At 34.2% G+C, this 26,403-nt stretch overlaps 1 protein-coding gene across 1 annotated transcript in view; it reads right to left on the bottom strand.

The window, feature by feature from the left end:
* Positions 1 to 26,403, bottom strand: part of GRID2 (glutamate ionotropic receptor delta type subunit 2) — a 346,586-nt gene that overhangs the window by 260,084 nt on the left and 60,099 nt on the right. Inside the window, exon 3 of the mRNA XM_019647546.1 lies at positions 25,442 to 25,754. Within this exon, the coding sequence (XP_019503091.1) occupies positions 25,442 to 25,754 (313 nt within the window). The remainder of the gene's footprint in view (positions 1 to 25,441; positions 25,755 to 26,403) is intronic.

A 26,403-nucleotide genomic window follows, 5' to 3' on the forward strand; every position in this document is an offset into this window, starting at 1 on the left:
CAATAAAAAAAATCTTTAAAAAAAAAAAAGTTAAATAGATAAAAAAGTGAAGTTTTTAATTACCTCTGGAATTTCCTAGACTGGTTCCTAAACTAGGCCTTACACATAAGTGTGTCATTATTTCCACAAGGTCAAAGGATGCCAATACCATTCAATCAGCTGTAATCAAGATACGAGATCCAGGAGTAAGTCTGAGATAAATATTTAAAGCTCCAAAACACCATTCAAGCCCAGCAATTTGTTAACCATGACTAGAGATTAGTTTCAAATCATAACTCATTTATTGAGCATACATTAAGATTTACAGTTTGAAAGAGAAGGGGATCATTTACCATTATGAATTTAGTCTTTCAAAAACAATTTCAACCTTCTCAATTTTGAACTTCCTTTTTCCTGTTTTCCAGAACTTTTATGGTTAAGTTCTTAGGAGGATGACTTAAAGAGAAGAAGAGAAAAATGGATTCTTCTCTGATTTCTTTTCAGGATATTCTTTTGAAAATGGCTAAAAAAAATGAGATTTTGGTGTGCTGGTATTACAGGAAATTCACTGGAATAAAATATAAACATTTTATTCAGTATATGGGCCCTAAATATCAATAAAGATTTCAGTAATACAGATAGGTCTGTAATTAAAGAACATAAAATCATTCATATCATAGTGATTTCCATTACAATGATGATTGAATAAGCAAATGCATATCAAGCAAATATCATGGGTTTCTTTGTATGTGTGTGAATGCAAACACATTAAGCAGAATGCATTTTAGAATTTCACATGAAGTTTAATTATTTTACTTAAAAAAACATCTCCTCTTTTTCCTTCTTCTATTTTAATGTTCTATTTAGGTGTGGTTTCTAGATTCTCCCAGGAAGTTATAAAGGCTTTTTCAATCTAGAGCTTCTTTAGTCATTGAGTGACTTGGGACTTGGTTGAATTGGTGAGCAATGGCAAAATCAGGAGATAGGTTCATATTGCTGGGCTGAAATGGTAAATCAAAACCATGGATGGAGCCAGCCGAGTGGCACGTTGGTTAAGAGCTGGCTTGGGATGCCAGCTCTGAGCAGCAGGGCCCTGGTTCGGATCCCACATATGAGGGCCAGTGACCCTGCCCTCTACAGCTAAGATGCTGAACAACAGCTCAACCTGGAGCTGGGCTCCTGTGAGTCAACGGCAACAGCGTAGGCTGCAGCCCCTGTGGCAGTGGGTTGCCATGGGCTACCATATGTAACCAGCAGCCAGTGTGAGCAGCCAGCAGCCGCAGTGAGCGGCCGTCCAGAGGCCAGTGACTGATCTGCCTCGCCCAGGAAGAGCGCAATGATGGTGCCAACTTGGGCCAATGAAGCAATGTCCTCCAAAACTAGACTGAAGAACAAAAGGACAGCAACTTGTCTGTTCCCCTTCCCCCAATTCCCCAGTGCTGTTCTTATCCCCCAATTCCCCAATAAAAATCTTTTAAAAAAAACCATGAATGTAACAAAGTAGGAAGTGGGGTCAGGGAGGAAAGGGATCAGTGTGAAGTTATAAAAACAAGCAAACACACACACACACACACACACACACACACACACAAACCAAAAACAAAACTATTAAATTCAAGCCAAAATCAGAAAGTAAGAGCTTATAAAGCAAATCGCAGAAAATAAAGTAAGAAAAGCCTCTATGAGTCATGACGTTTTGCACTATGTTAAGTGTTTAGTAAGCACTTTCTTATTCATCTTCACAACAGACTTAAACAATGACTAGGAAAGCAAGACTAGGTTTCCGCAGCCCGGGTCCAGAAGAACAGAAGAGCAGGCACAAACGGGTTACGCTCGAAGGCTCTCACTGGCAAAACACCAGGCAGAGGGCGACGAGTGTTAGAGAACCTGCAAAGCTGTGTTGTGTCCCCTCCAAGTACATGTCTTCCTTCAAGTATTCTGTTTTATTATTGACACTTCATATACCTTTATAAACACCAGTAATATATATTTAAATGGTTGAGCTTTCAGTCAACTTTTTGTCTGTGTTCTTAACACTTACGTTAGCAATGACAGATTCTAAATTTTTTTGTCCAAATGATTTAGTTAATGTTTTTTGTGTTACAATGTTGTCATGATTTATGTCCAAGCAATTTCCTCTGTCTGAATATGTTTCCATACCTTCTAAATATCTAGTGAAATACAGTAATGTAAAGCTTAATTTTACCTTACATTGTACTATTATTTTCATAAATAAAGCCTTTAAAATTCTATTGAAATCTATACACTATTATTTAAAATGTGTGACTATATAGTATGGTACAATGGTATTTGTAGTATGGTATGAATATGTAGTATGGTAAAATATATATATGTATATACATATACATATATAATGTTTATACATATGTGTGTATATATACACATTGTATCAATATCCATTGCATATAGAGTATAGTATGAATATATAGTACGGTACAGTGTGTATATATACATATATATGTATATGTTGTATATACATCTACACATATCTACACATATATATACAGAGGGTGCCAAAAAAATGTATACACATTTTAAGAAAGGAACTCTATTAAAATTGCAATACTCAGTATACACCAATAACAAAAGATGAATACAAGTCACGTTTGACTTTTGCAATTACAAGAGGTGCTCAAAGTGGTTTCGTCAGCGTCCAGACACTTCTAATTACAGTGAATTACTACTTGAGCAATGCTGACCAAAGTGTCCACTTGCATAAATTTTTTTGGCATCCCCAGTATATACACACATATCATTTAACTCAGAAACTTAGTACCTAGGATAATTTCTTAAGAAAATAACCAAGGGTGTGCACAAATATTGAACCACTACAATGATGTTTTACAATTTTATAAACATGAAATAATAGGAAATTTGGCAAAACAAATTACATACACGTACACACACATATATTTAATACAGATTCTTATATAGATAATAAATGAAGCTACAGGAGAATACCTAAAGGAATAAAGCAGTATTCAGGATGTGCTGTTAATTTAATTTAAAAAACGTTATATATAGTATAAAACCATTATTATATATCTGTGTATTGATACATTTTCTATATACTGACACCCACTCATGTGCTATGTCTTGTCACATATATTTCAATATCATGCCCTCTTTTCTATTCTTACCTTCATTTTTGTTGTGGTGGTGGTTTATATTCTTCAGGCTAGCACCATGTCAGCTGGTCTACTTTAACAGTCTATCTAACCTCCAAGCCATCCTTCTTCATACTGTGTCTAAATAGCATAGATCATTTAGCTATTTGAATGGAATGCTGAGTAAATTTATAAGTAGAAAGTCTAATCTAACACAACTCTTTCATTGTGATTAACGGTTATACTCTACCAGATTATTTGCTGATAAAACTCTAATCAGCATGAATAGAATATTAAATTTGGGAGAAGAAATGAGAATGCACAAACTGATGAATATAAAATACTTCTTAAACTTAAAAAGAAAATACAACCCTGAGAATTGTTTCAAGCTTAAATTTCCACATTTTTTTTCTGTGTTAAGTTTTTCTGGGGAAGTTTTCCAGCTAAAGCATCCTGATAAGCAATAACATGCCAAATTGAAGATCAAAGGTATCAGTTCAAAGCACTTAAAGATCTGCTTGGAGGGTCCCTCTTCAAGCTTCAGTGAGTCTTCAAACCTCTCAGACTTGCTCTAGGATTCCTACCATCACTTCGTTTTTTTCCAATTTAATCAACAATGAATTAAAATTGGAAAAAGCAAATTAGAGGGTTATAGAATGTGGCACTGCTGGAAAAGCCTCTATGAAGAGATAGTTTAAAAGTTCGAGGTAGTGGCATTATTTTTCTCATAACCCATTTATAAGATACAGCACAACCTCTGTGCCCGAGGGAGTATCAAAATATCATCTGCACAGAAGCAAAAGAAAGGAGGAAAACTAACATTTAAAGTTTTCTTAAAAAATAGTTTCATTTTATTTCATGAATACCAGATGTTGCAATTTAAAAATTAAATTTATATTTTTAAAAGGGGGATTAATATCTTTATTCCACTTGGCTTTTCTCATTCTTGACTTCCTTTGAATTCTCAGATTTCAAGTATTTTTAATTACATTGCCAAAAGCCTTGTACAGTAAATTAGAGAAAATGCACATCTAATAATCATTGTGTCTGCTGGTTATTTTAATATAATTTTAAAAATTGAGCTGCGTTTTACAATATTACAAAGAAAAATATAAAAATCTGTAATTTTAAATGAAAATGCTTCTTATTTCATCGAACTGGTTAGCTACTACTTAAGAGCAAAAACAAAAAGACAAAAAAAACCAAATACACACACATGAAAACAGTGTAGCTTGTAAAGATTTGGTTTTGAAAATCATTTTTTTTTTTAAGCTGAGCCATCCTGCCACCTGTTGGCAGCTTAGCTGCTGCTCAGCTCAGGCTGGGAATCGAACCACTGTTGCTTAGAACTCAAACTTTTGAGTGAGCTCTTAACCAACTGAGCCACTCAGCCAGCCTGAAAATCATTCATTTTTTTTTAGTTACTTTCTGCCAGCTGTGCATTATACAATATTTGTTTTCAGCTTTATCAATTACTATTATAAAGTATATTAAACTATAATGACATACCAGGAGGAGGTAGTCTCCTAAAGAATAAACAAATAAATAAATAAATAAATAAATAAATAAATGTATAGTGATGTTATAAACTCATAACTTTTCATAATGGTATTTGTTTGGTATATGAAACTATCTACACCTTGGATATGTGTTTATATCATTATTTACAATTTTCTCACTTGATAAGCTACCTAAATTCAATGATAGTCTCAGATGGTCACAGATTTGAGGTTTAAATTGAATTGCAGTCCAGTCTTAGATTGAAACAAGTATGCATGCCAGCTTACTAGTTTGACCTCTGCAATTACTGTTCATTTCCAAGCTTTCCTGGGTGTAAATGCATGTTAAATTGCCTTTTAACGCCAGGAATGATTTTTTTCTCAGCCAAAATATTCTCTTTTGGGTCATCAGTTAGATACGTATTCCATGTAATTTAATAGCACAAAAGTTAGTCATTCCAGCTCAAAGTGTCTATTTTGGACATTGCATGTGGTCAGCTTCATTATCTCACATTATTATAAAAAATGTGTTTATAGTGCTAAAGTGAGTTTTAATGCTTAGCCTTTTAATGAATTATTCAAGTCATCAAATATAATTTTCAACTTGCTTAACCTAATTCAAATCAGCATTTGTAGAATGTCAATTGGGTCAATACTAGCTCAGAAAAAAAATTTAAAAAGAAGAAGAAAAATCAATGAACATCAAGGTGAACATTTTAATTTTTACTCTTTAATCTAAACCATTTCCTGCATTTGGAAGATTGAATATTAAAGACTCACCTTAAAATATTTAGTCTTTCAGAAGTGTCACTAGTCTATATGCGTACAAATATTTGCAACAACTATAAGGGGACCAGTTATACTATTTCCTGCTGTCATCAGATTTGACCTTGTTTTTCCTATTGCTTAGAGATTAAGTATAGCCCCACTGGAAAAACTGTACATCATTTTCAAAGGAAGGTTTTCTAGGGGAAAATGCTGAGTTTACAGATTCCTACTGTGGCTAAAGCTAGTGTCTATTTAATCTTATACTCCAGATGGCCTTTTGTGACCAAATGACTATGGGTTAAAAAAAAAAAAATTAGAACTGGCCTTGACAAGAAAAATTGGGAGTAAAATGTTACTGATTTATTTTTCTGTGAGAGAAGCAAAATAATCTAGTGTTACTAAGAAAGTTCGCAGATTTTAAGGTCTTTTTGGATAAAGGGGGAGTATATATAAATTTCAAGTAAACAAAAGTAATAAGAAAACCTTCAATTCAATTCCTTTACTGGGAGAATTTTCTGTAGAAAGCTTACAACTGATGATTTAGGAACAAGGGACTTAATCCTACGCTAAAGAAAGAGTAGTTTGGCTTAATATAGAAAAACTATATATGTAATATAATAAAATTATATATATAATTTATATATATATATATATATATATATACATAATTAAATATATGTACATAATTTCAGTAAAATATTATTTATTATTCCCAGAAAGATAACAAGATGATTAGAAGGAAGAAATAAACTGAGGATTCACTACTTTTGCTCTTCTCAGCTCCCTCTTTACCAAGAGCAGTGGGAACGTTTATTTAGAAGAAATTGTTTTCGTCAGAAGCTGTCACCACAAATAAAGCTGGGAATAATATGTACCTCTCGATTTAATGTTGATATATTGTCTGAAACGGATAGCCATATTTGCTTGATATGCTGAGTAGAAATGAGTTTGGCTGGGTCTTAGAGTTTGGGGTTTTTAATGGTTCAATGGATGGATATATTTTGTAAGGAACATATATTTGCCTAAATAGAGAAACATTTACACACCTACAAAATAAATAAATAATCTATAGTTTTTTGGAAACTGTTATTAAATCTTCAGTTATGCTGGAGACTTTGAAAACAGAACAGACATAGAATAGTTTGTCAGTTAATGCCCTCTCTATAACAATTTATATTTGTCTAAATTTTTGTCCTGACACTCCTCTGGTTAAAACACTCCAGTGATCACTATTACTTCAAAGTAGAAGCCAACGTCTACGCCAATCTCATCTGAACTCATGGACTTCCTAACCTCACTTGCTACTAAGCTACTCTTCTGATCTCTTGGGGAAGGCCCTTTGCCTATCTGGTTCCCTGTACCAGACTACCCTTCCCACACATATTTATACAGCACATTCCTTCCTATCATCCAGGTTTTTGCTCCAACATCAAATTCTCAAAGAGGCTTGCCTCAATGAACCCACTGAAAATTGCAACCCTTCTACATATACTTCAAATTCTCCTCACTCTGAGCTTTTTCTATGGTATGTGAGTCCTGATATACAATGCAATTTATTTATTTATCATGCCTACTGTTTGTTACCTGTCTCTCCTCACTAAAATATAAGCTCTGTGAGGGACTGAATTTTAAGTTTTCTCCTGAAGTATCCCCAGGAGCTTGAATAGTGCCTGTCATATTGTAGACATTCAATAAATGTTGAATAAATGAATGATTTTTAATTTATACACAAAACACTTAGTTTTAAGGTACATACAATAAGTGTAACCTGAAAAAAATGTTTCTCTCAGCTTAAAAAAGTGTACATAAAAGTCACCCAGTTGGCTGAAGGTATATGTATCACAGAATTCAGACATATATAATAGAGCTCTCATTTTTTTCTAATGAAATAAAGTGCATTTGTCTAATTCGTCATTTGTCTCATGAATAAATAATGCAATACATTTCTAACTGCAAATTCTGTTTGTCGTTTGCTCAGCAGAATGAACTGGTTTTCTGGAAAAGTAGCAATGATGTTTCACTTATTTCAATATCTGTTATGACAATGTATGCATGACAAAACCTAACACTCTCCTTTGTTCAAGATAGCATTAAATAAAGGAAGTTTATTCCCAATATAAAATTCGTAGTCAGTGGTGTGGTTAATTAAGAGAAAATGTCAATAGAACTTAACATTGTCACAGGATAATGGCTCCTGCTGCTTGAAATATGTCAAGAGAAAGATAAATAAGATGGAGTGATTTATTAAGCAGTGCCACACTCCAGGCAATGTATTTCTACAGGATTATAACACTCCTTGGGTGGTGAGGTAAGGCAGAGGACCGAAGACTAAGTAATCTTAACTCTGAATAGTATAAAAATAGTACAAAAATATTGTTCTTGCAGAGAGCCTCTGCTGATACAGTGAAATAACTTTTATATTTAGAAAGGAAGAAAAATCATCATGATATTAAAAAGGATCTAAGTTAGAATAGAAGGCTATCAACAATTTTTCATGACTTTGCATATAACAATTATGTCGAGATGTTATACTATTTAAAATTAAAAAGCCAAAATTTAGGACCACCTCTGCTTAAAATATGGATGTCTCAAAAACTTGATTCAGGCAACAAATGATTGCTGCTTTATGCTCTTGGTAATGTTTCTCAGCAAAACTGTATTAAAATATATATTTTTTAAATCCAATTGTCTTTGATTCTTTTTCAATAATGTTAATGATATAATGATATAATTCAATTTATTTTAAAATTACTAAGATTGATCAGATGATACCAAAGACGGTTTTAATTTAGAATCAACCTACTGAATATTGGGTTACCATATTCTTTATATTTAACTCAGAATACTATCATGTACTTTAATTTTCTCAGATAAAGTCACAAGTTTTACTGATTATTGGAAATTATTTTCATCTTAAAATTAACTTTATATTGAGTGACATCAGAAACATGGTGGCATGAGGGGGTCCCCCTTGATCTCTCCCATGAAGTTACAACAAGTTGAACAGTTACAATTCAACAAAGGATTCCCTATGCAACACAAAAATACATGTGAGAAATCCATGCATCTAAACATCTGAAGGTGGGCAAATTGGGGAGAACAGGGGAAGGTGGAAGGGAGAAGTCCAGAGACAGAAGACACCAATGCAGCCTGGAACTCACTGCAGTTCCAGGGAAGGGGAGGGTTGAGACTGCAGGTGCACTTTGTGTGGCCCTGAACAATCCTATGTGAGTGATCAGCATATAATATGGCTGAACTCAGTGTTCAGGGCAGAGGCCTCGGGGCAAAGACTGAATACAGAAGTGCTACAACTGTGGTCTAACAGCCCTCAGTGCCAGGCAGAAAACAAAGCCATGGAGCCCAGCTGCCTCCTCCCACTCTCTAAGAGCTCACTGCCCCCATACTCTCCCAGAGCTAGCAGCTAGCCCCTAAAACACTGTAGCAGCGTAGGATTAGAAAGTGAAATATCTACAACCCTAAGAACTGGAGAGGGAGTTCTTGAGCAGTAGACACACACTGTGGCTAATCCCAGAGACAAGAAGGAGATATAGGGGCAAGTCAGCTGTGATTTAACAGTCACCATTACTCAAAGGAGAATAAAGCCACAAACACACCAGCCACCTCTCCCAGCCCACTCTGTACCCACCTTTCGGGACTGATTTCAGCAGGGGCACCCAAGGCTCCTGAGGCACACAGCTCTGCATCTGGCTGCAGAGGAAGCGCTGGGATTTCAGCGGCTCAGAAACCCATTGCCCAACACATCCTCCAATGCGAGGGGTGGCCGGGGGTGTGGGGTGTGTGTGTGTGTGTGGGGGGGTGGCCTGGCCTGAGGCCTGAGGCCTGAGGCCTATGTAACCTGGTCACAGAGAAAACATCCACCTCCCCAGAAAATCTTCCACCTTGATAAGCCAAAACAAGGCAAGAGAAAATAAAACACTCCAGTGCTACCTACCTCATATCAACCTGCTGCAGAATTTATTCCATTCCAGTAGATGCCCAGGAACACAATCCATCAATTACCATAAACAACCAAAGTAAAAAGGCAACTCAGAAAGAAAATGAAAAATCCCCAGAAAATAAACTTAAAGACATGACAATATGTGACTTAACTGACAGAGAATTCAAGACTGCAGTTCTAAAAAAAATCTCAACAAGATGCAAGAAAACTCGGTTAGGCAGTTTAATGAACTCAGAAATAAAATCAATGAATAAAATAAACACTTTACCAAAGAGATTGAAATTTTAAAAAAAGAACAAAATAGAAATTCTGGAGGTGAAGAAGTCAATAAAAGAGATGAGAATGAAATCATGAGCTTAGGAAATACAGCTGACCAAATGGAGGAAAGAATTAATGATATCAAAGATATACATCTGGAAATGATGCAGATGGAAGAAGACAGAGACTTGAGAGTTAGAATAAATGGAAGAACTCTATAAGGACTATCTGACTCCATCAGAACATGCAATAGAAGAATAATGGCTATACCAGGAGAAGAGAGAGAGAAGGGCACAGAGAGCCTATCCAAACAAATAGTCAATGAGGACTTCCCAACCCTGTGAAAAGAAGTGGATCCTTATATCCAAGAAGCAAACAGAAACCTAATAACCTCCATCCTAAAAGACTTTCCCCAAGAAGGGACATTATATTGAAACTATCAAACATTAATGATAAAGACTACTCTAGGCAGCCAGGGAAAAGAAGACAGTAACCTACAAAGGAAAGCCCATTAGATTATCATCAGCTTTTTCAGCAGAAATTCTACAAGCCAGGAGGGAGTGGAATCAAATATTCAAACTATTGAAAGAGAGAAATTACTAGCCAAGAATAATATATCCAGCAAAGTTATCCTTTAGATATGAAGGAGTAATAAAGACCTTTCCAGATATACAGAAGCTGAGGTAATTTTCCACTACAAGTCCTGCATTACAGGAAATACAGAAGGAGGTTATTCTACCTGAAACAAAAAGACAAAATGATACAAAACTATGAGCAAGATTACTAACAGGCAGACAGAAGCAGGAAATGGCAACCCCTACACTATATACTTAAACATAACATAAAGGGTGAAAGGGATAAAAACATTAAAAAAAAAGGAAGGAGAAGGAGAAGACAATTTGTTACTGCAACTCAGAAACAAGCTCAGCATAAATATGGATAATTTATAACAATGAAAACATAAAAAGGGACCAAATAAAAGTCTGAATTTGCAAAGGAGAATGGAGATAAGAGGCATGCTGAAGAAAAAGGACTACTGAATATATGAAACTTGCTTTTACATAAAATTATTAGGAACCACTCAAAAAAATCGAGAACTGAGACACATACAAAAAGAAAAAACAGAAGAAAACAATTATACCAGAATGCAACCTAACTTAATAACAGACAGAAATACAAGGCAAAGAAGCAATGGAGACACCGAACAACCAGAAAACAAAAGTTAAAATGGCTATAGAAAATCCTCATATATCAATAATCACCCTAAATGTAAATGGACTGAACTCCCCAATAAAAAGACATAGAGTAACAGATTGGATCAAAAAACCAAACCCAATCATATGCTGCCTTCAAAAGATACATCTCAGTTGCAAGGACAAATATAGACTCAAAGTGAAAAGATGTGAAAGGATACTCCAAGCAAATGGCATATAGAGAAAATCAGGTATAGCCATACTTATATCTAATGAAATAGACTTCATAATAAAAAAGGTAGCAAGAGACAAACATAGATATTTCATAATGATAAAAGGGACAATACAAGAAGACATAACACTTAGCAATATATATTCTCCTAATCACAGAGCACCAAAATATATAAAGCAACTACTAACAGAGCTAAAGGTAGAAACTGACAAAAACACTATTATAGTAGGAAACCTAAATATGCCATGGACAGCTATAGAAAGATCATCCAAACAGAAAGTCAATAAGAAAATGTCAGCCTTAAATGTCACATTAGACCAAATGGACACAATTGACATTAGTGAGCCTTTCATCATATAACACCAGACTATACATTCTTTTCTACTCCACATGGAACATTTTCTAGGATAGACCATATGTTGGGTCAGAAAACTAGCATTAGCAAATTTAAGATTTAAATAATACTAAGCATATTCTCCAACCATAATGTTTTGAAATTGGAGATCAACTGCACAAAGAAAGTGAGAAAAACCACAAATACCTGGAGATTAAACAACATGCTACTAAAGGACGACTGGGTCAAAGAAACAAAAGGAAAGATCAAAAGATACCTAGAAATGAATAATAATAAAAATACGGCATAACAAAATTAATAGGATCCTGCAAAAGGATTATTAAGAGGGAAATTTGTATCATTACAGGCTTATCTCAAGAAACAAGAAAAATCTGAAATAAACAACCTAACATTGCATATTAAAGAACTAGAAAAAGAAGTACATATGAAACCCAAAGTCAGCAGAAGGAAGGAAATACTAAAAAAAAAATATTTAAGAATTAAATGAAATAGAGAACAAAAAGACAAAAGGAAAAATTAATGTACCAAAGAACTGGGTCTTGGAAAATAATAATAAAATTGACAAAACCCTGGCTAGACACACTAAGGAAAAAAAAAGACACAAATAAGCAAAGTCAGAAATGAAAGAGGAGAAATTATGATGGATGCCACAGAAATAGAAACGATCATACAAAAATACTATGAAGGACTATATGCCACCAAATTCAAGAAGAAATGAACAAGTTCTTAGAAACATACAGCCTTCACAAAGAACTGAAAAATCTAAATAGACCAATCAACAGTAAGGAAATTGAAACAATCATCCAAAACCTCCCCAAAAGCTAAAGTCCAGGACCAGATAGCTTCACTAGTAAATTTTACCAAACATTCAAAAATGACTTAATCATCTCAAACTCTTTCAAAAAATTGAAGAAGAGGCAATACTTCCTAATTCATATTATGGGGCCAACATTACCCTGACACTAAAACCTGGTAAAAATTACACGAGAAACAAAACAAAACCAAAAACTACAGACTGATATCGCTGATAAATACAGATTCAAAAATCCTAAACAAAATATAGTATATTAATACAACAATGCATTAAAAACATTATACACCATGATCAAGTAGGCAGGCTTCATTCCAGGGGCACAAAAATGGTTCAACAGATGCAAATTGATCAATGTTATACACACATAAACAAAATAAAAGATAAAAATCATATGATCATATCAATAGATGCAGAAAAAGCCTTTGACAAAATACAATATCTGTTTATGATTAAAACAATAAAATGTGTATAGAAGGAAAGTACCTCAACATAATAAAGGTCATATATGACAAACCATTTGTTAATATTATACTTAATGGTGAAAAGCTGAAAGCTCTTCCTCTAATATCAGAAAAAAGACAGGGGTGTGCCCTGTCGCACTGTTTACTCAACATAGTATTGGAAGTCCCAGAAACAGCAATCAGGCAAGAGAAAGAAATAAAAGGCATCCAAATTGGGAACAAAAAAGTCAAATTGTCACTTCCTGCTGACAATATTATTCTTTATATAGACCACCCTAAAGGGTACACCAAAAAACTACTAGAAACAATAATCAAATATCATAAAGTTGCAGGATACAAAATCAATGTACAAAACTCCATTGTATCCTTATAAACTAAAAATGAAATTTCAGGAAAAAAATGAAAAAAATAAATTCCCTTTGCAATTGCAACTAAAAGAATAAAATACCTAGGAATAAACTTAACAAAGATTGTGTAGGACCTATACACTGAAAACTGTAAGACATTATTAAAAAAATTGAAGAAGACACAAAGGAGTGGAAAGATATTCCATGTTCTTGGATTGGAAGAATCAGCATAGTTAAAATGGCCATACTACCCAAAGCAATATACAGATTTAATGCAACCCCCATCAAAATCCCAATGGCATTTTTTAAAGAAATAGAACACAAGATCATCAGATTTGTATGGAATCACAAAAAAACCCTAATAGCCAAAGCCATACTGAGAAAAAAGAACAAAGTGGAAGTATCACATTCTGTGACTTCAAATTATCCTACAAAGTGACAATAATCAAAACAGCATGTTATTGGCAGAAAACCAGGCATGCAGACCAATGGAATAAAATTGAGAATGCAGAATAAACACACATTTATATTGGCACATAATTTTCAACAAAGGACTAAAAAGCATGCAATGGAGAAAGGAAAGCCTCTTCAATAATTGGTGCTGAGAAAATTGGAATGCTATATGCTATTGGTCACAATATACCAAAATTAACTCAAAATGGATCAAAGACCTAAACATAAGGCCTGATACAATAAATTGCATAGAAGAAAGCAAAGGTACTAAACGTATGGGCCTTGGTCTAAGGATTTTATGAATTTGACCTCAAAGGCAAGGAAGTAAAAGCAAAAGTAAATGAATGGGGCTGCAAAGCTTCAGCACAGCAAAAGAAATCATCAACAAAACAAAGAGGCAACCAACCGGAAGGGAGAAGTTATTTGCAAACAACACCTCTGAAAGGGGCAAATACACAAAATATATAAAGAACATACATAACTCAACAACAACAAAAAACAAACAATCCAATTAAAAAATGGGCAGAGGCCCTGAACAGAAAATTCTCCCAAGAAGACATACCAAGGACCAATAGATACATGAGAAAATGTTCCACTTCCCTAGCTACTAGGGAAATGCAAATCAAAACCACAATGAGACACTGCCTTGCACCTGTTAGAATGTCTATTATTGACAAGACAAGTAATAAGTGTTGGAGAGGCTGTGGAGAAAAAGGAACCCTCACACACTGCTGGTGGGAATGCAGACTGGTGCAGCCACTATGAAAGGCAGTGTGGAGGTTCCTCAAAAAATTAAGAATAGAGTTAACTATGCGACCTAGCAATCTCTTTACTGGTTATCTACCCAAAACATCTGAAAACATATATCTGTAAACATATGTGTGCCCCTATATTCACTGCAGCATTGTTCACAGTGGCCAAGACATGGAAACAACCAAATGTCCTTTCATAACTGATTGGATAAACATGATGTGGTACATATATACAATGGAATATTACTCGACCATAAGAAAAGATAAAATACTGCCATTTGCAACAAAATGGTTGGATCTTGACATTACCATGCTAAGCGAAATAAGTCAGAAAAGATTGAGAACCATATAACTTCAGTAATATGTGGGATACAAAACTGAAAGGAACAAACAAACAAAACAAACAAAGAAACAAGAACACATAGACACAGACAACAGTTTAGTGGTTACCAGAAGGTAAGGGGTGGAGGGGTGGTAGAAAAGGATCAAGGGGTCAAAACTATGGTGATGGAAGGAGAACTGACTCTGGGTGGTGAGGACACAATGCAATATATACAATAGATGATGTATTATAGACATGTATACCTGAAGCCTATATAATTTTACTAACCAGTCACCCTAATAAATTTAATAAAAATTTAAAAAATAACCTTATATCTGGTGTTATATATTCTAGTACTGCAACAATATAATGAAAACACACACTAAACTATATTATTTATAATTTCCCTATCCATTATATTTCAAAGGTATTTACAATATAAGTATTTTAAATATTTATTCTATTAGGTTTAAAGACAGTCTATCAATTAAATAAAAATTTTATCATGGATTTAACATAGGTTATATTTATATATAATAGAAAAGATTATTTTTTAGTTTTATTAATATATTAAACTATCAAATAATTACTGACATTGAAAAAGAATGAAAGTGAACCAGTAACTTATGCCATACACAAAAATTCACTCAAATGGATTAAAAACTTAAATGTAGGGCCTGAAACTATAAAACCCCTTAAAGAAGAAGGCATAAGCACCTTGCCATTGGTCGTTTACATTTTGGATTTGACATCTAAAGCAAAGGCAACAAAAGCCACAATAAACAAATGGGGCAACATCAAATTAAAACAAAACAAAACAAAACAAAAGTTATGCACAGCAAAAGAAACCACAAACAAAATAAAAAGGCAAACTACTGAATGGAAGGAAATATTTGCAAATCATATGTCTCAAAAAGGGGTTAATATCTAAAATCTATAAAGAACTCATACAACTCAATAGCAAAAAGAAATTGATTAAAAATGCACAGAGAATCTTAATTTTCCCAAATAAGACAAACAGAGCCACAAAGGACTTAACATATGTATTAGAAGCATTCTGGGTAAAAACTTATAATTCCATTCAATTTGAGTTCATTAATTTGTTGCATCTTTGGCCATGTTGTGCTATAGTTTGCTACAAATACATGTGCTAATGGTAAGCTTACATAGGGAAGAATGTTCTTATAGTTTTTTATATCTAGTTGAATGAAAACGTTATTATGAATTTGTTAGCACATGGTTTTTCCTATGAGCATTTTCATTAGCTAGATGAGTTTTCCTAATACATTTCCTTATACCTAATTACAATACGCTTCCTAAAAATCATGCTTACTTTTTGTGAGGTAATGATGAGTATATAAAGCATTAAACAATGTGAGTGATTCCATTTCTGGCTGTGACCTGCAAAAACAGCAAGGAAATAATAATTATAATGTTGAGTACCTATTTTGTGTCATGCACACAATTTTAAGTGTTTTATATCTGTGAGCTCTTAAGTTTTCAAACACCTGAAGTACGTAATTATCTTGGGAAGTAGGGACCTAGAGGTTAAGAACTGTGTCCAATGTCACATAGCAAGTAAGTGGTAGATTACAGGATTTAAAACCAAGCTGTGTCGCAAGAAAACACAAAAATATAAAAACAGCTGTTTACTTAGATATTTATATTACAGAATCACAATCTTATAGCTAGAAAATATTTTAAAATAAACTGACACTTTTTTTTATAGATCACCAAGCAAAAATCAAGTGAGATAATTGGACAATTTATTTCTTCCATTGTCACTAGGTAAAAAAATTGGTTCCTAGGCTGTGTTCCCTTCTTTAGTAGGTCATGAGTTGGTATATATTTGACCTAATTGCAATGTGTCAAATAGCAGTATATACGAAAACTCCATGCCCATCGTGACTCGCGCATTCCTCAGCATAATTACGATTCTATAATGGAGGTGTGTGGTTACTATTAATAGTTTGTTTCTCCTGTATATAGAAATTTCCATGAAGATAGACACCAAGCTCTCTTACCTTGTGACTAGATAAATAATTCTTATTTAATGACCAAGCAAATCTTTCTGAGGGAATGAAGAATTTAAAAAAGTAAAGGCAGAAGAATACTTTTAAGGCATGCTAAAGTAGAGCTTAAACAATGAATATAAACATTAACTACTAAAAAACAACGGAAGCAGACAGAACAAACTGTATAGCTGTCCCAAATGGATGGTAATTTAGAGTGTACGAGACAGAGTTGTAAATATAAAGAGACTCTATAAATTTTGGTCACAGCCACAAATCAAAGAGCAATTTTATGTGTCCACATTCTATGTGAAACAATGGGTTATGCACTGGTCTTTTGTTAACAACACAAAAAACACCTGCCATCAAGAAATGTAGTTTACAAATAAGGGGCACTGAGATAGATAGATAGATGATAGATAGATAGATAGATAGATAGATAGATAGATAGATAGATAGATATAGATATATCATGTGAATTTACAGTTTATATTACATATTAGAATCTATATGCCTTATAATTATGAAAAATTCCAGTGAAGGCTGTGCCACATGCAAGGGTATTTAACAAAGTATCATCACAGAGCTTTTTTTTTACGCATTAGCTTTGTAAATCAGAGATAGGAATTTTAAATTCAGCATGATGTGCATTACAGTTGGCTTATTAGCATGCATCTTAGAGCTAGGTTAAATGCTAAGAGTCTTAATTTACAAATCATGTTGATTTTGTTTTTGAAAACTGTGGTCAGTTTCCCATACTTTTAGAAGTATAACCATCAATATTAAACTTTTTACTACATATTCATAGTTGAAGGGAAAAAAATGGATTTAGGTCAAACAAATTTAAGTTTCCAAATTTGTATTCTAAACTGATGGTCTCTACTATCACCTGTAATCCCTTGATCCCAATACTTTAACTTTGATCAATCCTTAATCAGTTGTAGAATAAATTTACCTTTGCTGATGTCGGTCCCCATTCTTATTGCTTTAGGCTGAGGAGTATTGGGATATGGTACTGTAAGAACAATGAGTACTACTAAGATTATCAATGCTATTTTAAAGAACCTATAACACCTGCTTTTTCTATCCTTTAAATTTATATTTTAAAAAATATATTTTCTTACAGCACTTTCGGGAAGAAGAAAAACCAACTCAGAATGTCTTAAATTCACATTTCAATTTTTTAAAGCATCTTTGTTAAACTCCTTTTCTGGTTGTTAAATAATTATGGTATGTATTCACAAGGAGTAGGGTAGTCCAGAAAATGTTGTTTACACCAGTTCTTGTTTTATAAACAAGTAAAAATCTGATTTGTAAGTAAAAATCTGATTTGTGCCTTGATTACTTTTAACTCTTCAAAAGCCCAGTTCAGTATGAGAAAATATTTTCTAGGTCAAATCATGAAGAGTTGGTATTAAGTGAAACTCACGGACATATTGTGTGCAAATAGTTCATGGAATAATTGTTTAGAATCTCATTACATTTTATTGCAATGTAAGCTAATGGATTCACATCTTAGCATTAGGGCATTATTTTCTACTCACACAAATTCCTTTCTCCTCATACCCATAATAATGGCGTTTGGACAGTCTCTGAAAGCATAAAAGTTCAACTTTTTTTTTCTTAAGTGGTAGAGAATTCTGGTGATAAAAAGAAAGAAAATGAGCACCCTGTCATGTTTTAAATCAGCATGGTGAAATTCTCAAGTGGATGTGACAGCACTCAGAATGCTTGGCACTCTCTTCATTAAGGACTGCCAATCATAATTAGCAACAACAGAGATGTTGTTCAAACCTAAATAAAAATTACTGAGAGCCATTTTTGAGTTAATATTTGTAAAAAGAGAATGTAGAAAGAAACTTGTCCCTGTAGTCCAGTTAACCTGTCACTGGGAATTTCTCTCATTTTCCCTATGTTCATGAAGGTCAGTAAACAACAGAGCTAACCAATATCATTTTTGTTAAATTCAAATTGAATGTGAAATATCAGATTACAGTACAAAGGAATGGCATTAGCTACTGAATTTCAATGCTTGAATCCTTAGGGGGTTAGCGCCTAGGACATTGGTAAATTTCAAGTAGTTGACATCTACACCATTGAACATCTATACCATTTTCTATGTGAAGTTTTAAAGAGATGCTCTCTCATCAATAATTTCTTCTGTTGCTTAATTTGATAGAGAAGAATGTTTCACTCTTCTTTTTTTGTGGAATTGAGCAAGTTGTGATTTTCTGTGGCAGTGCAATCCATCTGCCAATGGGCAGAGCTCTTCATTGTCTTCCAAAAATTGTCCTGGGACCTCAAAACCAGTGGGCTGCCTCTTATGTTAACTCTTGTGCAGCAGCCATCAAGTTATCTTCTACCATTCCTAAAGGCCCTCTTTCCATTCATCACTAACATCTGTGGAGCTGTTTGATCTTTAAGAAAGCTACCAAAGGGCTTTGGGCGGCTGTGAAACTGAAGAGCTCCTCGCTGGCCGAAGACGTCGGATCTCAAGTCCTTCGACCCCTCCCCTGCTGAAGGCTCTCAATAAAATGGTTTGATCCCCCCCTCCCAAAAAAAGCCAGCTACCAAAGGGATTTTCTTTCTTTAATACTTCCAATAATTCTGTCTGTTCCTCTCATCAAAAGTGGTTTATTTGGTCCCAGTTGGGCTATGGCCCAGTTACATGGTCCTAACATCTTTCTGATAAATTCTGATTTATGACCATATTCAAAACATATAAGTTGGGCATGGCACCTAGTTATTGAACCAGTTAATGTAGTGGTTCTGTGTTTTTCTTTTGCTCTTCCTGTTTCTGCTATATAATTAGTACTTAATAAATGCTTGCTGGTAACTAAACATGAGATAGCTGCAAATATTTTACATGGTTATAAATATTTAGACTTCATAGAGTCAGACAAAACTACTCTGAGATTCCCCTTTTCAAGTAAACAGAAAACAACTTACATAAAACCACATGTGTGAACAAGTCATAGAGGCTCTCCATGGCCTAGTCAGCAGTTCTTAACCTTTCACAGGGGTCGCCTAAGACCATCAAGACCATCAGAAAACACATATTTTCAATGGTCTTAGGAACCGAGATCCCACTCCTCTATCCGTCTCCATGCCCACATGCAGATACATCCACATATGAGTACCCGGCGACCCCTGTGAAAGGGTCGTTCAACCCCCAAAGGGGTCGCGATCCACAGGTTGAGAACCGCTGGATGATATTGAGTCACTATCCATAAACTAAACATAACAGATCTTCAAAAATCAAACTCCAGTTTTGTTTTGTTTTGTTTTAAATATGTTGATTGCAGAGAGATATTTGTAGACATGAAGATAAGGGAGGATATAAAATGAAAATAAAACTTGCATAAAGTTGGGCTCTCTTTCATGCATTTAACTACCTAATTCACAAGCTCTAATGTTTCGGCCAAACAGATGTACTAACTTTATCTCCATAACGGACCATACTGCTTTTGCACAGTTGGGTTCTTTGAGGTGTGTTTTTCCGGAAAGCTTTGAAATTACAGATTTAAAAAAAAAATCAGGACTAGTAAACAACTCACATATATTTAACATTTTTCTGCTTTCAGCTGGCCCTAAAATCTTTTTTCAGAAATCTGTCTAACAACATATGAAATGCCTCTTTATCCCTATTCAATCTGGTCTAGTGGCTCAATAAAGACTGTAATTTTGAAATAACAGCTCTATTTTCTACTTAAAAGATTATATTTTTATTGGAAATTATCAGTAATTCCAACTTCACTGCCTGTACATGGACACTGTCATTGATTGATTCTCTTTTTCATAGGGTTTATGAGCCTTTTCTGAATTTAGTTTTAATCAAAGTTTAAGGAGGCTCTCAGTATCTTTTAATGAATTCAACTTTTCATTGTTAGCTAGTGGAAGAATAGCATCATTTCAAAGATGAAGTATTTAATCATATGCAATTCAGCATTACCCACCATTATGAATTTGTACAAACGTTCAATCAACCTACAGGCTGCACAACCTATTTAAGGGCATAGTTGGGATAGAAAAGTGCTTAACATATTTATAACTTTTCATATCTGCTGCATATGTACAGAACTAGAAAAACATGCTAACCATATGGATAATTTTATTTATCTTTTTCTTCTGGGTGTGCTCCCAAACTTACTGAAATTTTGCCACCTGAAGGCAAAATTCAGAAAGCCAATCCAGAAGCATGTCAATATCCTCAAAAATAAGGCTTCAACCAATCAGAGACCTTATTTATAAGTTTCTCATCTTAGTAACTTGATAAAATATACTAGGAGAGGCATCCCAAATAACTTCCTGTTTGGTTTAATGAGTTTCAGGTCATTGAGGAACAGATTGTAATCTATTAAACACAATATTGCTTGATTTAGCTAAGTATTCAGCATGTATTTATTCATTTTGTTGATCAATATGCATTTATTAAACACTTAATATGAACACAACACTGAACTATAGGCAAAAGGACTATAAAGATAAATAGGATGCTGCCTGTGTTTAAAGGACTTAGGTGGAGACAAATAGAAAAAGAAAGGCAATTTCTCTATCGTTGATAAGTGCTATGATAAATATGTCTTATGGAGCATAGAAGATGGTCCCTAATCCTAGCAAACACTTCTTGAAAGAAGGAAGACCAAAGCAAGAATTAGAAGCTACATAGGAATTTGCCATATGAGAGTAGTGTGGAAATAGAGAGCAAGCAGGTAATAAAGGCATTTCAGGAACTGGAAAGAGCAGAAACAAAGGCAGAGAGGCATGACATAGCTTTGTCTTGTGTTCAAGGGACAAAATAATTTGAAGTAACTGGATATTGGAATGTGAGGCATGTCTGGTAAGAGATTAGAAATGAGCACTGGCTGAGAGCCACATGGTGGGATATTGTTCATGTTCTGAAATACTCAGACTTTTAAACTGTGGGCATTGGGCAGCCAAGAAAACATTTGAAGAATGCAAATAATGTAGTAAGATCTTCATGATAGTGGTAACCTGGGTATATATGCAAGTATGTGAAGCACATATTTTCAGTGGACAAAAATGGACCAAAAAAAAAAAAAAAGACCTGTTATGATATTCCTATAGTTCAAATGAGAAATGAAGAAAATTTCATCTGGGTAACAATCTAGGCCTTATCTCTTTGAGTGAGGAGAAATTTCCACTTCCAGAAATATTTAAGAGGTAAAATTTGCAGGACTTGATTAGGGTTGACTATAAAGGATAGAAGGAAGAAGAAGAAATAAAAAATGTTTGCAAAGTTTTTAATCTGTATATCTGTGTGATTAGTAATGCATCAGCTGGAATAGACTAGAAGAGGCTACAAAGGTTAAAAGTGTAAAATAAATTCAATTTCGGCATGTTGAAATTTGCGGTGCCTCTGATATATCCAGAGTGGTTTAATGAGCAGTTGGATATGCACAAATAAAATTCAAGGCAGTGATGTCGATTTGGGAATTATCTGCATATTGATGGTTATTAGAACCATGCACAGAAAAATTGGCTCGAGTGGGAAGAAGTGAGACAAAAAACAGAGGTTAACTACATGCAGCTCTACCACCTTCTACTTGTAGCCAATGCTTATATCTATCAACGTCCCAGTTCCTGCACTTCATTTATTGACAACTTTGGCTCATGGGTCATTTTCTTTCTCTCCAGTCCAAGGTGACATCATTACAGATGGTTCATCTAATCCTCTGGGCTCTCAACTCCTTGATCAGCTTTGAAGTCCTTCACCAACTCTTAACTTCAGGAATTCACATCCACACACCTGTAACTTGTCCTCTACTATCTCATTTCAAAAATTTTAGGCTCAGTTTTCCCATTTTATAAATACAAACTTTAAACTCTCTCACACTGATGTTTCCACTGTTGTTCTTTAACCTTATCAATAATTCTATTACTACTACTCTATTGCTTTCCAGTCTTACTCTCTACTACATTCTCATCATTGCTCCTTCTAGTTTTTTCTTGCTCCATGTACCCCAGAATCTACCATTATCTTGCCAATAATCTAAAACCATTTGCCTTGTTATCCATTTTTCATGTGCCTAAGGATCCACAGCTGAGTCTAATTTGTTTTTAATTTTAATTTATTCAGTAAACACTTATGTGACACTTATATAAGCTATTCTTTCTAAGAATTTAACAATTTTTAACCATCTTAATTCTCCTAACAAAACTATGAGGTGGATACAACCAGGATGTTCCCTCTAAGAGGAACTCACACCATCACGCAAGTTTGTGATCCCCAAACTGGAACACAAAATTCTTCTGCTACATTGACTTTTTCCTCTCTTTTGGGCATAATTTCTATGGAGAAATCAATCATCGTGTTGTGATAAAGGCCCAACTGTCCCATGCAGAGAAACCATGGAGGATAATTGAGGCTACCAGTCCTCAGCCAGCATTGACTACCAGCCATATGAGTGAAATGAACACGCCTTTGATGAGTTCAGCCTCCAGACTTTGAGTTTTCTAGTTTAGACATTATATGTCACCAAGTAAAGACTGGACATCCTTACCATGTCTAAACTTCTGAACCACAGAATTGGTAGGTTTTGGAAGAATTTGTTCTGCAGCTGTAGCCACTGGGAACACTACCAACAACAAGCTTATTGCTAAATCCAATGATCACCTTTCCAGTCTTAATTTTACTTGATTATTTGACACAGGTGATCAAACCCTCTATCTTTAAACACTAGCTTTATTTGCTGTGTATACCACTGCATACTATATATCCATGGTATTTACATCTTTCTCATCACTCTTTATGAGTAACCAGTGAAACCTCCCCTACCCATTCCTTTCCTTAGGGCTCTATTTAGGCTCTCTCTGGGCCAGTGGTCCTCAATGAGGACTATGCAGTTGAAAACAACTACTCCACAAGATCTTACTCACTTCCATGGCTTCAATAATCTCCTACATGTTAATATCTTCTCAATATATATTTAGGCCACAAAAATGTAGCAAACCACTAACAAGCATTAGAAATAGCTCCTTGGATATTTCACAGATACCTCAAACTCAACATGCACCAAAATGAATGTGGCATCTTCCCCATTACACTTGCTCTTTCTGTTTATTTTATTTTTTCAGTGAAAAATGTTAACATCCAATACAACTAATTTCCTAATCAAGAAATCTAGGATAAAACTTTGCCTCATTTTCCTCTTTTAGTACCAATCCTAACATCACAGTATAATTAATTCATTATTAATTAATTAATCAATCAAGTTCTATTGATTCCAGTTAATCAATACCCATCTCTTAATTCATAATGCCACCTTACCCTTCTGCAAGCCATATCAACTCTTTATTTAGTTATTATACTACTCTTAAAATTTGACTCACTTTCCATGTGACTCTTTTTCAATCTATTCTCCATCCTATAATCCAAATATTTCTATAGTACAAATTTGAACATGTCTTTCCTTATTTAATACCTTTAAATAGCTGATCATTTCCCTAAGGATCAAATTCAAACTCTTAACATAACAAATATAACTTCAGCTTCACCTTTACCAGCTCTATTCTCCGTAGTCTATCCTAATTTCTCTCTCACTTCTTTGTATTATGTCTCCTTTACCCAATCCTCTTATTCAACAAGCTCTTTAAATGGTTAATTAATTTTGTCTCTGTTTATGTAGTACTAATTCAAAAGCCTTCTTTGCCACATTAAGATATATTGAGCTACTGTACTCATAACAGTTTGTGCTTATCTCTACCAAAGCACTTTCTAACCATGATTATAATTGCTTATTTACATGTTTGTGTCCCACTAGACTTGTAGCTCAATGATGGCAAAAAACTTTTGTTCACAATTGTACTCAGTGCCTAGCAAATTTCCACTTAAATAAATAGTCTGCATTACATATTTACTGGATTAGTGATTAATGAATTGACTAAAACTGTCTGTAAAATATAACCTTAGAGCCCTTGATACAGAAAGGAAGAAGCACACTTATGAAGGTTTACAATATAGATTTGAAGTGAGAAACTGGAGATGAACAGCCTAGACAAACCTTGTGATTAGTTAAGTGAGAACACAAAGAATGAAATTTAACTGAAGATCCAATAGTAAGTGTGAATAAAAGTAAGATACTATTGAGAGTTGTAAATATTAAGACAAAAATATCATGTGTTTCCACTGTGACATATATTTCTTCTTTTTAAATACATGTGTCACATTTGCAAGAAAATATTAATTGCCTAAGTATTTAATTATTTTTTTCTCCATGATGGCAGGAATCTCAATTAAGGAGCTCAATAAATATTATTCTGTTTTAAAATGGTAAGAGTCAAAGAATTAATTAGGCAAGTTTAAAGAGTAGGGCAGCTTGAATACTGAAAAATAAAACAAAACCATTCTTTAGAATATAATGAAATTGCAAATTATTGCTAAGCAATATATATTAAAGTGAAAGATAAAACATAAAATTTCTTGTTAATATCTTAAATTAATCGAAGTCTTTGCACCTCCAATGAATATTTTTAGTACATGAAATAATGTCTCTATACAAAAACACGTCCCAACATCACTTACATATGTAAATAATTAAACAGTATTTGCTCTGGTAGTAAGTAGTTTTATCATTATAAGGCTATTTCTCAGTATTCAGAGTTTGGGGAGATCTTGAGTTTCTTGTGAACCTTACCACATTCGTTTTTGGCTTTGTTGATGATATTGAACTTACATCAAAAGATAATGAACCATTTTTTTGCTGGAAATCTGCTGTGTTTCAGATCCACTATGAAAAAGTAGAAAATGTTCTGTTCTAAGCATTGCTGTGAAGACCCCTTCAAACACTTATTGATGTTAGTTACAAATACATCACATTCTTGGCTAAAATCAAGGCAATTGAAACATCAAAATCCTTTTTCATATAAAAATGTATTTTTTCTCCTTACCTTGCTGTACAAACGATCCATACACAAACCACATTGAGTTGTAGAGAGTAGTCGAAGTCATTGATCCCATCTGTAATCGTGGGGGATTAAGCCAGTTTAACAGGTAGACCAGAAGACCCACCAGAAGGACTGTGCCAGCAATGCAAGCCCATAGAGAGAGATCAAATGGTGCAAGACAGGCAAACATATCCACTGTCTTTTCAGCTCTTCGAAGCAGTACTCCCACTGAGTAGTCCATGTAACGTGTTGTAAAGTCCACCACATTTTCACGATCTGGGGTGATGGTTAAAGCAGAAATCCCTATGTCGGCTCTCTGAGAAATTGAAAGAGAAAAGAATACATTAACAGTGTGAAAAACAATTTGATTTGTGCTATTTGCCTTGAGGAAAAAAAAATAGATGCTTCAGGCAACATCTTCAGTGTTTTTCTTATAAACTGAAAACACTGTAAAGACTTCTTACTGGGGTGCGAATTTTGCATTTCTTACTGAAAATCTTGCCCCACCAGAGCCAGACAAATTACCTTGTTCATATTATCAGTGAAATAAGCATGTAAAATCAGGGAAGACTATTTCAGACACAGATAACACCTGAAGAAAATTGTCTTCTTTCCTGGGGTCATTTTATCAAAGCCATCATTAACATAGTGGCAAAGGCGAAACTTATTTTAAGGAATTGCTTCTGAGAAAATGTTCCAGAGATATTCAATATATTATTGACAAATACAATTTTAGGTAGTTTATTTTAAAAGCTCAACATAGCATTTTACCTTTGGTTTGGATTTTTCTACATCAACATTTATATTACTGAGCACTAAACATATTAGAGTTCTTTAGCACTTTCACATAGCACTAAGTTATTATGTCATATGTCAGAGATCGCTACCATGATTTTATTGTATAAACCTCAGAAACATTTTAATGAACAATTAAAGATTAAGGAAACATTATTAATCTTGGGGTA

This window comes from Hipposideros armiger, unplaced genomic scaffold (assembly GCF_001890085.2).
Source record: "Hipposideros armiger isolate ML-2016 unplaced genomic scaffold, ASM189008v1 scaffold_112, whole genome shotgun sequence".
Lineage (NCBI taxonomy): Eukaryota > Metazoa > Chordata > Mammalia > Chiroptera > Hipposideridae > Hipposideros > Hipposideros armiger.